The following is a 17,898-nucleotide window of genomic DNA, read 5'->3' as shown; positions in this document are numbered from 1 at the left end:
CTCAGTTTTCGTACAGCTTTTTTGCCCAAAAATCGCTCCAGTTTTCGTACAGTGACCTGTCATTCGCACTAAGAGATGCAGCGTCGTAGGTGCCACGTGGTCGCCAGTCTGGCTTTGTCTTCTGCCAGCTATGCATCAGCCATACAAGCTCGATTAAATATTGTGATGAATTACGTATTTTCGATAGAAAATTGTACATAATCATGGGCCCTAAGAAGATTTGTAAGTCAGATGAAGCTAAAAGTAAAGCAGTGAAAACAACAACTGAGCTGAAATAAGAACTCACTGCAAAGTTTGAAAGTGGAACCCGAGTCTCCGATCTTGCCATTCATTATAGTATGGTGATATCTACCATTTCATCCATACTAAAGAATGGATTAATGCAAATTAAATTGCTTCTTGTGGAAAAAAATGATTCGGTTTTCGAACAATTCGCAACTCGTACACCCTCCAGGAACGAATTGTGAACGAATTCCGGGGTTCTACTGTATTGTATTTTGTTTTTCTCTTGGAGGGAACTGTTACTGCGGGCTCATGGCCTTTGGTTCCTTCTTCCTCGCATAAAAAAAAAAAAAATACATACATACACATATATATACATACATACATATATATATATATATATATATATATAAATATACACTGTACAGTAAAACCTCAATGTAACGGACTGCAATATACCGCAATTCCTTTTATCGGAATCAAGGAGCCGACCAGACTAAATTCTCGTATATCAGAAACAGTACGATCAAGCCAGACTACCTGACCACTTCAGCTATGTTCACCACAATAAGGCAAATAAAGACATGTTTATCAGTGTACAGTACAGTACCCTGTATTATTATATAAAGTACAAATATTAGACCACTTGACTATTGCTGTGAATGTAGAATACAGTACAGTACTGCAATGGAATTGAAAAACCGTTGGTGCGATCTGGACTTATGTCTGATATTTAATAAAAAAATCTGGGTTAGCACGGGGGAAGTCCAGATGTCGCTTTTATCGGACTTTTGTTTTTTGTGAAATGGCTCGGGCCCCAAATTACTCCATTACAGTGAGGTTTTACTGTAAAGATATACAGTAAAACCTTGATATAACGGACTTCACCAGACCAAAATTCGCTTTTATCGGACTCGAGGAGCTACCAGACTAAATTCCTACATAACGGAAAAAGTCTGATAAAGCCAGAAGCAGTCCGGACTGCCTGACCACTTCAGCAATGTTCACCACAATAAAGTAAATAAAAAACATGTTTATCAGTGTACAGTACAGTATTATGATATATAAAATACCATTTGATTAATTTAGTGAAGTTATAATGGTACAGTACCAGAATGGTAGTCAAAACGGTTTAAAAACCGTTCCTGAGGTCCGGACTAATGTCTGATATATCGGAAAAAGTCCGAGTTAGCAGGGGAAATCCGGATGCCGCTTTTATTGGAATTTTGCATTTCTCGGAATGGTTTGGGCCCCAATTGGTCCGTTATAGTGAGGTCTTACAGTGTATGTATTATATATATATCTATCTATCTATCTATCTATTGCCAGATGCCTCAATCCCGTTCAGGATGGCCACAAACAAATCACCTCCACGTCGCCCTGTCCCATGCCATTTCACTGCCCCGCTCCCAACTCACACACCCCTCTCTCATATACCTCTCCACCCCATCCCTCCATCTCATCCTCGGCCACCCCCTCCCTCTTCCCCCCTCCACCTCACTCACATACACTCTCTTCGTCAGTCTTTCACCCTCCATCCTCTCCACATGGCCAAACCACCTCAGTGTATTCCTCCTAATGCTTCCTATCACATCCACATCCACACCACAAAGCTCCTTTATATCCTCATTTGTCAGCCTGTCTCTTCATGTGACTCCACAGGCTCCTCTTAAATAACTCATTTCCACTGCTCTCACTCTTGACTTGTGTCCTTCCAACGACGTCCAAGCTTCGCTTCCATATGTCAGAGTTGGTATCACAATACTGTCATGTAGTAACTTTTTCACTTCCATGCTCACTTCTCTGCTTCTTATCACTGCTTTCAAGGAACCAGCAACCTTTCTTCCCTGCTGTACCCTTTCAAGCACTTCACTCTCCAAACTTCCATCCTTACTCATCACACTACCAAGTACTTAAACGTACTCACATTTTCCAATTCCTCACCATCCAACCTCGCTGAACATTCACTGACTTCACCTCTCTCAAAGACCATCACTTTACTCTTCCCTACATTCATCTTTAGATTTCGTTTCTTACACACTCTCCCAAACTCATCCACCAAGCCTTACAGCTCTCCTTCGTCTTCACTCAACAACACAGTATCATCTGCAAACAACAGTACAGGGAGTTTCCAAACACTACCCTCTCTCACCAGGGCCACTCCAACATCCACTACCCTACCTTGTACCTCTTTTATTACCCCATCCATGTACAGATTGAACAACCATGGAGACATGACACATCCCTGTTTCAACCCAACCTTCAAAGAGAAAAATTCACTCAGTTCACCATCCACATGCACTGCAGCCTTAGCACATACATACTCTTCACAGCACTCAACAGCTTCCCATCTACTCCATATATTCTTAATACTTTCAACAATCCTTGTCTATCCACCCTGTCATATGCTTTCTCCAAATCCATGAAAGCTGCATACAACTTCTTTCCCTTCTCTAAAAACTTTTCCACTAAAGATCTAAGAATGAATATCTGATCTACACAACCTCTTCCCTTCCTAAAGCCTCCCTGTTCTTCTCCAACTAATTCCTCTGTTCTTTCTCTAACTCAGTCAATAAGTATCCTACCATACACTTTTCCTATTATACTAAGAAGACAAATGCCCCTATGATTACCACACACTTCTTTTTCACCCTTTTCCTTTGTACAAGGGAATAATTATACCTGACTTCCAATCCTCTGCGACTACCTTCCTCCCAGGCCAATCTGCACATTATCCACATCCATTCTACTACTATCTCTCCCCCATGCTTCAGCATTTCACCACACACTCCATCAATTCCTGGTGCTTTCCCCAGTTTAACTTTCTTCACTGCTTCCACAACTTCTATCCTACTGATTTCTTCCTGTCTTCTCACCTCCCTCCTTCTCCCAGCCATTCCCCAGCCACTTATACTCACATTGTTTCCATTCTCAATGTCCAACAATTTCTTAAAGTGTTCTCTCCATCTGCTCACTTTTTCTCCCTTCTCCACTAGTAATCTACCGTTTATATCTTTCACTCCCCAGCTAACTTCACTTCCACCCTGTCTTACTCTTTTCACCTCATTCCAGAACATTTTCTTACAGTCCCTCCACTTTACACTCAAGTTCCTTCCAAGTTCCTCATCCGCTCTCTTCTTACTCTCTCTTACTAATCTTTTCACCTCTCTCTTTCTTTCTACATATAACTCTCTCTTCCGCCTCTCAACTTCTTCCACACTCCTACTTCTCATCCATTCATTGTATGCTTTCTTCTTTTGTGTCACAGCCTGTCTCACCTCTTCATTCCACCATGCTGTTCCTTGCACGGCCCTCCGTCTTCTCTTCATCCCACACACCACATCACATGCTGCACATATTTCTTCTGTGAATATCCTGCACACACCTTCTACGTCCCCCATCTGCTCCAATTCATATTTGCCCAATCGTTCCTTCATTTCTCTCTTATACTCTGCCTTATTCTCATCCTCTTGTGACCTTTCCACTCTCCTTACAAATACTCCTTCTTCCCATCCTTCCCTTCTTCTATTTCTCCATCTTAATTGGACCTTGATTCTGGCCACCACCAAGTAGTGGTCAGAAAGTCCACTCCCCCAACCTCTATAAGCTCTTGCATCCATTACACATTTTCGCATCCTTTCGTCCACACACACATAATCAATCATTGCCTTCCTTTCATTCAGTTCACCACTCACCCATCTCATCACTCGCCATGTATACCTGTGGATCATTTTGTGGCTGAAGAGGGTATTGGCTATCACCAACCCCCTCCCAGCACAAATGTCCACTATTACACTGCCATTCTCATCTATCACAGCAGGCACGCCCCACTCACCAGCTATTCCATTCACCTTCACATTCCCTACTTTACCATTCATATCACCGATCAAAAACACTGTCATTCCTTCCAAACTTTTCCATGCACACTTCCACATTTGTCCTGAACTCTTCTCTCACTCTGCTTCCACGATCTTGCATTGACGCATACACACACACACAATTGCCCACATTTGTGTGTATATATCTATCTATTATATATATATATATATATATATACATACAGTAATCCCTCTAATATCCGAACGCCCAATATCCGAACATCCCCACTAACCGGACATAATCGTCCCGGGATCCAATATTCCCAAAATGGGCCAAAAACCTCAAAAAATTCCAAAAAATCTGACTTTTTTCCCTCCCATAATTTGAAATTGCTGCATGGCGCCACACGGCTGTTACACCATGGTCCCTTCACCCCTTCCTTCCTCCCTCTCCCCCCTCCCCTGTCAGGGTTGCCATTTGGTATTTTTCATTACCAAGTGTCGGCCAATTTTGTAATGAAAAATTTGTTTGGTAATGAATCAGAATAATGCATTACCAAATGGATTTTTCACATGTATGAGGATACACAGGATGGAGATGGTGGATTGTTTGCTTTCTCTTATTAATCTGCTACCCTACATAGCGTGAAAATAATCAACATGGTGTTAATTATAAGGAGAGTGATTACATGTATTTCCACTTGTATATATAATTAGTGAAGAATAAATGCTAGCTTTACGAATTTGGTAATGAAAAGTTAAATTTGGTAATGAAAGTTGAGGAGATTGGTAATGTCGCCGTTGCGATCTGGCAACTCTGTTACCCCGCCATCATCGACAGTCACAGCCAAACTCTGATCGAGAGCAGATGCTTATAGCAGTGCAAGCCACAGGTGCTTGTTTTTTGTGAATAAACAGTAAATAAACTGCAATACCTCACCACTAGAACACACGGGAATTTACAGTGTTGTGCAGAAATTAGAATTTAGAGTGCAAAGGATTAACTGTGGACTGCAAACTGGCGGTTCAAACCAGTCCAGGAGCCAGGGACTTATAAGTTCCCAGAATGTTTAATATTGTATAAACTCACCTCTAAAACCCCATTTTATGGTTCTTTTGCATTTATTTCAGTCTTTTATGTCCCGTATTGGTGTGATTTGGGTCTTAAATAGGTGCAATGCATGTCCAGAGGGAGTTGTATAGGTGTGTTTCTGAGTTAGGGTCCATAAGTACAAGTCCAGGAGGCTGGGGCCCAATATCCGGACAGGATCACTATCCGGACATGCCTTTGGCTCTATTACGTCGGATATTGGAGGGATTACTGTATATATATATATATATATATATATATATATATATATATATATTTATATATACACAGTAATACCTCGATATATGATACCCCTAGATGCAATACCCCGGCTTAACGATGGGAGTAGAAATTGCACCATACCCCGCCTAACGATGGCCAAACCCCAGTTTAATGATGGGTTTTGATTTTTCTTACCGATTTTGATGATATTTCAGACTAAAATTGTGTGTTTAGGTTGATTTATAAACTGCTTTTAGACTTCGATTAATGTGTTTTAGCCACACATGGGGTGAACATTGTCTTTTTGGGGTACATATTGGGGTACAATTTACTAAACTTGATTTTTTTCCAGACTTACATTTGACGATATTCAGATCTGATTTGTTGGTTTTGGTGAGTTACTGACAGGTTAGCATCACTGACAGCTGTTAGGCACTTAGATTGCCTTTAAACCTGTTTTGGGGCTCATCTAGGTGGGTTTTGGACTTGGTTTGGAGGGAAACCCAAGGCTGGTAAACGGTCCACATTGAAATGCATGTTAAAAGTACCCCAATATATGATACCCTGCCTAACGATGGGGTTTTACCTAACCAATTAGATCGTTAATCCGGGGTATGCCTGTATATACAGGGCTCTTGCTAACTGCCAATGGTTGTGAGCCATTTGGCTCCTGAGATTTCAGAGCCAAATTAATCTTTAGTAGCCAAACTGACTATGAGCCGAAATATTCTATGAGCAACAAATATATTTATTTATTAACACATTGTGATGATTAGAATCATTAAATGAGGTTTTAAACATTCACTGTGGCGACAAGGAAAGACTTAATAATCGATCACAACATGCCTTTCTGTTCAGTTAAGTGAGATTTACCGTATTTCGCGGCATATAAGACGCACTTTTTTGTCTCAAAGTTACCTTAAAATATCTCCATGCGTCCTGCACGTTAGACTAAGGCAGGTTAGTTAGGCTTCACTGAGAAGAAACTCTTATAAAGATGATCATCTCAATGCTTAGCAACCACAGGTGTTTTCTACAGTATGCAGACTTGATTTTATTGTTAAAAATAATATACACTAGTGTGTATATGCAGCAGATTTAAGAAACACCCGAGATTAGAAACACATAAAACTTTCGCAGGTTTGTTTACAGCTCAACTGGCTAACATCGTGAAGATATTTAGCGGTTTAGCAATTTAACAGTTTAGCATCCGTACTATTCCAGCAAGCTAACGTACATGATCACTGGTGAACTGTCTGCTAACCTTCTGAAAGGCAATCATGACCACTTTGCTTGCCATCCATTCACTAACGAGCAAAGCAGTCATACTGGAGAGATGCTGGCTAGTGAAACTGCCAAGTCATCAAAACAGACTTTTGTCACGTATGGAAATACAGTAACCCTAATTAGGTCAGTTACTTTTGTGACATTTTGTGAGTGTATATATGCAGCAGATATTAAAACACGCAAGTTCAAAAACACAAAGCATTCACGGTTTGTTTTCAGCTCAACTGGCCAATACCGTCAAGGGGTTTAGCGGTTTAGCAACTTAGCAGTTTAGTGTCTAGCGTACACCCTACTCTAGCAAGCTAACGTGCTCACTGGTGAACTGTCTGCTAACCTTCTGAAAGGCAATCATGACCACTTTGCTTGCCATCCATTCACTAACTAGCAAAGCAATCATGCTGGAGAGATGCTGGCTAGTGAAACTGCCAAGTCATCAAAACAGACTTTCGTCACGTATGGAAATTCAGTAACCCTAATTAGGTCAGTTACTTTTGTGATATTTTGTGAGTGTATATATGCAGCAGATATTAAAACATGCAAGTTCAAGAACACAAAGCATTCACGGGATTGTTTTCAGCTCAACTGGCCAATATCGTCAAGGGGTTTAGCGGTTTAGCAACTTAGCAGTTTAGTGTCTAGCGTACACCCTACTCTAGCAAGCTAACGAAGTTACAGCTTCACTTTTTCAGCTAAGTGAAGTACTTTAGCAATGTCTATGCAACTCAGGGCACACCCAATTACAGTATTTTGTTATGAAAATAGGATAAAATTCACTGAGTAGCATAACTGATGCAATATCTGAAATAGCAGTGCCTGACGGGCATTCATATCAGCGTCCGCCATTTCTGCTGTATTCTTAGCAGACGAAGCGATCAGAATGATTGACAACATTCACTCTCTGCATCTCTGCTGCCTAAGCAAAGCTCTCATGATCGGCAATGGGGATCATTTAGGCCGTAACGTCCAAATTTGTTAGGTTAGGTTAGGTTGTAAAATCGTTTGCCATTTTGGACGTTACGGCCGAAATGACCAGAATCCTAAGGTGTAGGTGAGAGTTTGGTGTGGGTGTAGTTAAGGAAGTAGAAGTGGGAAGAGTCAGGCTAGGGAACTGATAATCCGCTTATTATAATCCCTTCAGCCCAGCAATGTATTTTATAGGGTAGTTTATTCATGCTCGCCATATGATTTTATTCAGTTCAGGAAACATGTACTGAGGAGGTTAATGTGGGCTGTATCAAATGCCCCAAGTCTGAATATCGCCTGTGCTCAGTTAAAACAATTGCCAAGTTAAAATCGTATGAAGTGTGGTATAAGCAATTCAATGGATGGTACTGAGGACCATTTACTGTATGAAAGTGACAGTGAAACAGTGATGATGACTGAGGTGATGACTTCCAGTGATGCTTCAGGACTCGGGGGAAGTAGTGATGAATTCTCAGGATTTGAAGACGAGTGAAATTTTCACCATGTCAGTAATATGAAGTGAATATAGGTTTTAGGTGATCATGACAGATGCAACCATGGAAAATTTAGGATCAATGGTGCTGTACACCTTTAGTCTTGCACTGACGATGTTTGGATGAATAAATTGTTTGAGATGTTTCATGTCCTTAAGTGATGATATTTATATTGAACAACCAAATACATTTTGATGTTTTTGGCACATAATAAAGCCACTGGGTACTCCAAAACGGACTGATGTAAATGTTTCAGAGGTGAGCGAATGTTGCATGTGGTGTGTCCATGTGTGCGTGTGTGTGTGTGTGTACCATAGCGACTAGGAGGCAGCAGTGTTAAGACCAAAAATGGATGTTTTCACAGTACTCGAATGTTTTGAGATGGATGTCTGTTTTTAGCAAATTCTGGTAAGAGAAATATGCATTTTTAATTGTTGATGCTGCAAGGAAAACAGCTGACAGTAATGGAGTGATACTGGGAGAAGAGGGTTGAGCCAGTTGTCTGGCGCTTGGGATGCAGCAGTGTTGCTAAGAGATAGTTTCACCATTCTCGACATGTTTTGAGATGAATGTCTGTTTTTAGTAAATTGTGATCAGTGAAGAACGTACTTTTAACTGTTGATGCTGCAAGGGAAACATCGCTGCCAGTGAGGAAGTGATACTGAGAGGAAGGGGTAGAGACTGCTGTCTAGCAACTGGGAGGCAACAACGTGTAACAATGGATGTTTTCACCATAGTATGTTTTGAAATGAATGTTTATAGTAAATTATGATCAGTGAAGCATACATTTTTAATTGTTGATGCTGCAAGGCAAACATAGCTGACAGTGACGGAGTGATACTGAGAGAAGAGAGTAAAAACAGCTGTCTATCCTGTTCCCAAGCAGCCTTGCTATATTGAACTTTGGTTGTAAAACATTGTAATTTGTGTATTTACAAGTGCTACCTTTTTATATTATTTGTGGAGGTAATTACAGGTTAGTTAGAGTGCATGATTAATGATGGTAGTCGTCTGATATTGTGCTTGAGTCAAGGCAATGTGAGGAAATTCCGTAACAGGTGTGGAATATGACGGGGTTCTTTTAGGATAATTGAACTGATGTGAACATTCATTGTATTTTATGTTTTCGTCAGTGAATGAAAGAATAGAGTTTATTGACTTCATTTGTGGTTTTAAATTAATAAAATATTAAAAATTAATAAAATATTAAAAACAGTGTTTAGATCAGTTTACTGATACATTTTTATCAACAAAGTTGAGATGGCCTCGTGGTTTGAAGTCGCGTTTTGTTAAGATGGGGTTTTGTTTTCTCTTTTCCTGTATCATTCTTTGTACATAAAAGAAGAAACTAAAGGATGATGAGCAGTACTGAATAGATTCTGAAAGGTGAGTGTTGTATCTAAGTGATAGTGGCTCATATCAGTCACGTTTTGTCAAGAAGGGGCATTGTTTTCTTTTCCTGTACCATTCTTTGTATATAAAAAAAGAAACCAAAGGCTGATGATCAGTAATGAATAGATTCTGAAAGGTGAGTGTGTATCTGTGTGGTAATGGCTCTTATCAAGAAACCTTACTGCAGTCTTGGTTGGGGCAAACTTTTTTTTCACAGAACTGCCCTGCCAGAATTAGGGTGCGTCTTTCACAATGCTGCGTCTTACATGCCGCGAAATACAGTACTTATTTTGTAGTTTACTGGGTTTTGAAGTGGATGTATTTTCTCCTCACCAAAAGGCAACTTACATATAAAATTTGTTTGCCGAAGGGAAAAATTACTCGCATTTGCGAGCTGTGGCTCGCCAAACAAGAGCCCTGATATATACGTATGTATGTATATACTGTATATATATAAATTTGTGGTAGGTGGGGGCACTCACCACCCACTCACTCAATGTAGTGCTGCTCTCGGGTGTCTGCCCTGTCCTCTCTTCCATCCTTCTTTTCCTCCATCTTCTACCTTTCTTTCCTCGTCCTCCTGCCTACGGATGACTTTACACTCCCTCCTCTGTCTTTCATTCCTTCATTCTGTCCTCTTCCTTCTGCCTATGGGTACACTGAGTGACAAGCCAAACGGTTTCCTGTACACCAGGAAACCATTTACTATGCTGGGTGGTAACCATATAACCAAATTTTGGCGCCTGGTGGTTTATTGGGTAATTATTGTGCACCAATTGGATTAAGCTGGTGAAGGTTTATATCCAAGGGATGGTTGGGGTTTATTGCTCATGTAATGCCGCTCAAGGATGAGAGAGGTTGGTCACTCTCATCTTAAATGTCAAGACCAACTGCCTAGCCCCAGGCTCCTATGCTCCTCATGGGGCAACGTAGGATTGGACGATGGACGGATGGAGATATATATATATATATATATATATATATATATATATATACAGCATAGATAGATATATAGATGTAAAGGGGGTAATACAATGGTAAAATGTTACAACATAACTAACCTTCTTTTTGTCAATATCCTTTCTGTCAAAAGCACATTTTTGTTTGCACTGATCACAGGACAGAGGTGGGCCATACTTCCGTTCTGAATTGGTGCATCGCTGGCACTTGTTGCCAATAAATGCGGCTATAACATTGCAGTATTCACATGCTGATGGCTTCCCATATTGCTTCACCATAGATTCACACTTCTTGCAGATTGTCACCGTGCTGCTTTTACTGCAAGAAAATGTTAAACAGAAAATGAGGAAAAACACTAAACTCACCCTCATTGTATTAAAACAGCATACTATACAGAAAGCAAAGAAAATCACTAAAGTGACCTTCTCTACAATGGAATATTATGTTTTGTTCATCTATCACCGAATCTTAATTCCCCCCCACCCCCCATTTAGAGTGCAGAGGTGTTGGGATTGTCTACTCAGTCTAGATATTTAACCCCTTAACCGCGGGGGGTCACTTTCGTGACGCTTGGGAGCAAGGGATCATACCGCGGGGCGTCGCTTTTGTGATTGTGTTATTTTGAATTCACCCGGGCTTCCAAGTGGGGGCTTGTATCATCTATCAGTACTGCCAATGTCCAACACTAGTCAGCACTCCTAATCTCATCTGTACTCCCATCCATTGTTGACAATTTAGCCATTTCTCTCAGTTCTTGACTCCCCTCCCTACCCCCCCTCCATTACCCTATCCTCTCACCTGCCCGGCCGTGCTACGCTAAGTAAATCTTCCCTGGAATTTTTCACTGATTTCATCCATTGAAATAAGCCCTATGTCCTATTCTTATACCAAATAATATATACAAGAAAGAAATAAGGTAAGTGAGAGTGCCATACACCTGGAATTGGCTAATTATCACCTGACAACACCTCACGTGCACTCGTTCGCTAATTTTCGCTATTTTTTCCCCCTTGAAATATGCCGTATAATCTATTTTCGTAATAAATATACATGTAAGGAGGGAAGGGAGAAGCCTAAGTGATATTTACATTCACCTGGAACTACCTAATTTATAATGTATTGTCTAGATTTCCTGCCAATCATATCAGTGCTAGACAAAGCTGTTTCAAGATATAACATTGGTAGCTCTGAATATATATCTCCTAAGTAGGCCTCTAATCTATTTTCGTAATAAATATACATGTAAGGAGGGAAGGGAGAAGCCTAAGTTATATTTACATTCACCTGGAACTACCAAATTTATAATGTATTGTCTAGATTTCCTGCCAATCATATCAGTGCTAGACTTAGCTGTTTCAAGAAGTAATATTGGTAACTCTGAATAACCCCTAGCAGGCCTCCATGCTGGTCCTCCGTTATCAGTTCACTCTCATCTTCCGAAGTGAGAGGACGTATGTTTCTTCTTGCTGACTTCAAGGCCTTTTTTCACCCCCATGCAAATGGCCCTGTGACCTTTACCCCCTACTAAACCTCGTGTGGAAAGAGGTAAAGGGCTGACAATTGATAAAAGAGTGACTACGATCTTTCTATTGAGTAAAACAGTGCAAGTGGAATTGTAAATAATGTGTAAATAATGTGTAAACAGCAAGTGAAAGTAATGAATGTAAATATACGTGAACAATGGAAAATAGTTTTATAAGTTATTTCAAGTGACAGTGCACAACACAGTGTAAATAAAATAGAAATGTAAATAACGTAAATAAAATAGAGAACGTAAATAGAAATGTAAATGAGTAGTATTATAAGAATACGAGTATATACCCTAGGAGTAATGAAAGTGAAAGTTTCACTCTAGCATGTCTGAATGCTATGAGTTATGAGAGTGAAGATGAAAGTGACATTCACTCTCAATGCCAGTACAGTATACAGGAAGAGAAAGTGAATGCTACGTATTTTACTGAAAGAAATTGAATCGCTACAGTGACAATAAACTAATACTACTGAAGGAAACTTATGGATAAAGACTGTAGATATATATAAGTGTTATACAGTAATCGAAATATAAAGTGTGAGGGGTTTTATGAATAATAAATGACAGACTACCAAGAGCGAACTAGTGCCAGTACGACGATCAGACGCGCTCGTAATTTCCATTGCTTTCACAGTGTTTTTTTTTTTGAGTATGGATCCCAAACTACTTGAAAATTGTAGAATAGTGTTTATAGTGTTTGTATCTGGCTGTGGTAATCATATTACGGGTCGTCGGGAAGTGTAAAGTGGAGACTTCGTTACCCTACTTCAGAGGTCTCCACAAGTCCTACGGTAACCGACGAAGGCTCAACAATCATTCCACGAGAAAGCTGAAGGTATGTGCCATAAGCATATGTAATTTTATTATTCTAGGACTAATAACTGATTTTTGGCAAATATTTTTTGAGAGTCTGTCGGAGCCCAAATAACCCCGCGGCACACGCAAGTCATTGGTAAACAAGCCCGCGGTGTAGGGGTTAAGGCAAGAGTGACCAGTCACTTGCCATTGTCATTATGTGAGCAATAAACTCCAACCACCCTTACAACATGAATCTTCAAGGACCTCATCAGTATACCTGGAGTGACACGATCCACTACCCACTAGGCATCCATCTGGTTTGATTGTTGGCATCCAAGTACTCTTGTAAACAGTTTCCTTGACTACAAGAAACCATATGGTTGGTCACTTGGTGTGGCCATCTGAAGAAGCACTACACTGAATAAATGGATGGCAAGAATATATATCAAACGGAAGTTCATTAAAAACATAAATGACAGTTGGTCCTACCTAGGTCACCTTTTTTATATAGTCCTTTCTGCTATCATGGGATCATTAAAACACAGAAAAACTGCTTAGTAAAGTTCCTTTCCAATCTCTATACCTGACTGGCAAATTTCCTCAAGGTTACAGAGCCAGCTGTATGAAAAAAGTTGTGATATTCTTTAAAAATAAAACTAAGTTTAATGAGGACTGCCTGTATAATGGTACAAGTAAAAGCTAAGACAATGCTACTCATGAGACACCTCTCTTACCTTCATCAGCAGTATGCACCTACATCATGCCAAAAAGTGACATTTCTGACATAAGAAACTGCTTTGTTTCTGTTTCATTTATAAAGGCTCCATCATGCTTGCATGCATCAGCCTTGGTCACCTAAAGGAGGCTCTCCATGCTGCACGATCTCTGGTAGCCTCCCTATTCAGTCTTTTATCTCCTATGTCACACTGTATGACCTCTTCCCAGGTCTTTTTTTAGTCTGCCTCTAGGAACCCTACCCCCTGTATTCACACATCTCACCTTCTGCACCAGTCACCCACCCTCCCACCCACATAGACACACACACACACACACACACACACAAGTTATGTTAGTAAGGGAATTCATTTCTACTGCCTTTCATATGTTTAATGACAGGGCAAGAGGGGTTGCAACACAGTACAGTATTATGTATATAAACACTTGTGTGTGTTATGAATGAGTTTTCTGTTACAATACCATATCTCTCATTCTCCATCCCACAATACCACAGCACTCTCCAACACTTGTTCACCATCCTTCTTAAACCTCTAACATTGTGAGACAACTGATAATACCAAATGGTAAACAGAAGGTTCACATATGAAGCAACAAAGTTATTTATTTATTTCTTTTTTGTCCAACTTTGGGCAAAGGCTTTAGGGTCTATCCCAAGTCCCAGCAGTCCTCCTACATACCTCCACATGTCACCACTTCAACACTAACACCCACTGGCCATACTGAATACATGCTAGGGCTGTCTCATACAGGACTGGTGTACTGGTATTAGCAGGGATATTTTTACGAAAGTCAGCGGATCTTCTGGTAGATCAGGAAAGTCTGCTTTTTCATGAAATTCAAATCTTTAAACTTAAACTATTCCCTGCCTCAGCCGTGATTCGAACCTGGGTCCATTAGGACTACTGTCCTGGTTCCACTTAGGCTACGAACGAGTGCCAGCAGCAGCACATTCACAAAGGGTTCTTTGTACCTTCACATCCAAACCAATTAACCAATCTTTTAGAATACAATCCTTCCACGGTCTCCAATTGTTCTTCTACGCTTAAGTGATCTCTCATATCTTGTATTCCACTTTCATAAAGACTACCAATATACAAACTGCACTTTCAAGCAGAGCTATCTGCACTGCAGTTCTTCTCAGTTTCTCTCCTAATCTTATCTCACCTCATTTGGATCACAGAAACCCAGAGATAGGCCATTCAGTCTTGACATTTAACCTATTTGTTGTGGCACAGACGGCATTTCTAGTAGCCTGTTGTGCCTTCCAATCATACTGTATTGTTTATAAAGGCTCCAACATGCTTGCATCCGTCGGCCTTGGTCACCTAATGGCAGCTCTCAATGCTGATCAATTTGTTTTTTAAGAGAAAAAATATATATATATATATATATATATATATATACATACAGGTAAGCCCTTAATTCATGCGAACTTTTTTCACGCGATTTCGGTTATCCACGAATTTTTCATACAATAATTAAAATATAAAATTATAGTATTCAAATAAATAATTTTAATATACAAGAGAAATAAATAAAATATAAAAATGCCTACCAGCTGCCCGTGTGCATACATACTGTATGTGTGTGTGTGTGGGAGGTCGGTCTACCACGCACCACACAGTCAGTTTGAATCCGACGGTCGAAATATGTGTGACTTGCGAATTGTTATTTGTGGCTTATTTTTCTGCCTTCCAGTGATTGCTTGCCTTGTCTGCCAACACGGGGCCTAAGCGTAGTGCTAGTGATGCATGTGGTAACACATCAAAACGGACTAGTAAAGTGATGTTGCTGACAAAGAAAGTTAAAGTGTTGGACAAACTTAATGGAGGAATGTTGGCGACAATTCTCCGTCAGGATGATTCCCCATCATTTATTTACATACCAGTTTATTATGCAAGTACAATACACTAGTTTTTTACTTATATGAGTTATAAAATCCCTCTGAAAATTAGTTACTAAAGTATTAATTAATTAATAAAAAGTATATTTATAGAATGACAGGAAATCGTCCATGTTTTGATGGTGAATTGACTTCGTGGTGAATTGTCTTGGAACCGTGTGTTTGGGGTGAGTCAACTGTTCTTACAATAAAGAAGGCAGAATGTAGCATACGGGAGGCAGTGAGGGCTAGTGTACCAGACTGTGCTGAAGTGTCTCCACCTACGCCTGTGAACTGGCTTGGAACCGTATGTTTGGGGTGGACGAGTCAACTGTTTGGACAATAAAGAAGGCAGAATGTAGCATATGGGAGGAGTGAGGGCTTGTGCACCAGACTGTTGAAGTGTCTCCACCTACAACTGTGCTTGTCAGGTTTCAGTGTTAAATTTCTTACATTTTTGTTGTTTTTCATACTTTCTGCTAGTTTATAAGGTGTACGTAGTGCATAAACAGTATTATTCAGATGTAATATACTTAGTAGACATGCATTATTATGTGCACACAAGGGCAGAACATACGCGAATTTACCACATATGCGAAGGGTCTGGGAACGTAACCCTCGCGTGAATTAAGGGCTTACCTATATATATATATATATATATATATATATATATATATATATATATATATATAAATAAGGCAAGAGGCACATGTATACCAGCCTGTTTGGTGAGTAGCAAGAGGCAGACTGAAGCAACCGTGGCTGAATCGGTAGAGAGGCGGCCTGCAGTCCTGATGGACCCAGGTTCGAATCCCGGCTGGGGCAGGGAACAGTTTAAGGATTTGAATTTCATAAAAGGCAGACTTTCCTGATCTACCAGATGACCCGCTGACATGTCGTAAAAATACCCCCGCTAATACCAATACACCAGTCCTGTATGAGACAGCCCTAGCATGTATTCAGTATGGACGGTGGGTGTTAGCGCCAAAGTGGTGACATGTGGAGGTGTAGGAGGACTACTGGGCCTTGGGATGGGCTACTGCCCCTGAGATATAGGCCCTGAAGCCTTTGCCCAGAGTCGGACACACACACACACACACACACACAAAAAAAAAAAAAAAAAAAAAAAAAAAAAAAAAAAAAAAACTTGTCTCATGTGGTGCTTGGTGGTAGATATTTCATATCCATCTGGGTGTTAATGGGCTAAAACACGCTCTGATGACTGAAGATGTCTCAAAACAAAGTGTCTTTAACTCATTACTACGTGCAAATGAAGACGCCTGAGTCTTCCAGTTTGTTTCATGAACAAGTAGAAAGACTGACTTACTGATGTATAGCTTTTTAATTCATCATCATCACCATCCAACCCTGTGTTGCCCCATGAGAATTGTAGGCACCCAGGGCTAGGCAAGTTGGTCCTGGCATTTAGTGCTCACATAATGCCACTCATTCCTGAGTAGCATTATGTGAGCAATAAACCCCAACCACCCCACGGATATAACCTTGCCCAGGCTCTATCCGACTGGAGTGCCTTAATTACCCACTAAGTCACCAAGTGCCATAATTTGGTTACATGGTTACCACCCAGCACAGTAAATGGATTCCTGGTGTACAGGAAACCCTTTGGCTTGTCACTCAGTGTAGAGTCACACATAGGGAGAAGGAAGAGGAAAGAAGGAAAGAAAGACAGAAGAAGGAGTGCAGAGTCACCCATAGGCATATGGAAGAGGAAAGAATGACATAAAGACTGACAGAAGAGGAAGGAAGGAAAGATAGAAGGAGGAGAAGAAAGGGCAGTCACCTGAGAGCAGCACTACATGTGGTGAGTGGATGGTGTGCATTCCCACCTACCACTAGATTTTTAATTACATTAAGTTTTTCTATGACATTTCTTGAAGTGAGGAAGATAAATTTTCCCAAATCTCCCACATTACAGGCATCCCATCTAACAGGTAGGCAGTACCAGTACGACAGACTTGGGATTAATGTGAGTGTACATTGAATGATATTTAAGTACTGTATGTACTAAATAAACCTACACTCCTCATATTTAAACTCTTGTGGACCACAGCTGGTTGGTGTGCTTTAACCCACAAGGTCATCAGGTGTCCAGTTACAGTAGGCTGCTGTACAGTAATCAATCGATTATCCAGACATCCATTATCCGAACTATCTATTACCCGGATACTGTGATCTCGTTGTTCAAAACCATCATTCATACATTTTTCAATTTTATCCAGACAAAATGCTTGCATCCGGGTGGCGCACGTGGTGGCTTTTATGGTTGTTCCCTACCTGCTTCAGGCCTTGCTATTTATTGCATACCTCTGCCTAGGGTGCGTGATGATGGCCCCCACAAGTGAAAAGGAAAAGGGTAGTGCTGACTCTGGAGAAGAAGCGGGAGATCCTGGCTAAGATTGATGCAGGATGGTCAAATTGTGAGTGCTGACGATTTTATTCTAGCTTACTGTACTGTACCATGATTTTGTTCTATTTTACCA

At 40.4% G+C, this 17,898-nt stretch overlaps 1 protein-coding gene across 1 annotated transcript in view; it reads right to left on the bottom strand.

The window, feature by feature from the left end:
- Positions 1–17,898, bottom strand: part of LOC145392389 (protein FAM76A) — a 43,757-nt gene that overhangs the window by 15,417 nt on the left and 10,442 nt on the right. Inside the window, exon 3 of the mRNA XM_080266791.1 lies at positions 10,550–10,766. Coding sequence (XP_080122917.1) covers positions 10,550–10,766 — 217 coding nt within the window. The remainder of the gene's footprint in view (positions 1–10,549; positions 10,767–17,898) is intronic.

Source organism: Coenobita brevimanus, chromosome 22 (assembly GCF_032717465.1).
Source record: "Coenobita brevimanus isolate Jiangsu-jjx chromosome 22, ASM3271746v2, whole genome shotgun sequence".
Taxonomy (NCBI): domain Eukaryota; kingdom Metazoa; phylum Arthropoda; class Malacostraca; order Decapoda; family Coenobitidae; genus Coenobita; species Coenobita brevimanus.
Note: the sequence above shows the minus strand (reverse complement) of the source record. Positions and strands in the feature narration are given on the sequence as shown.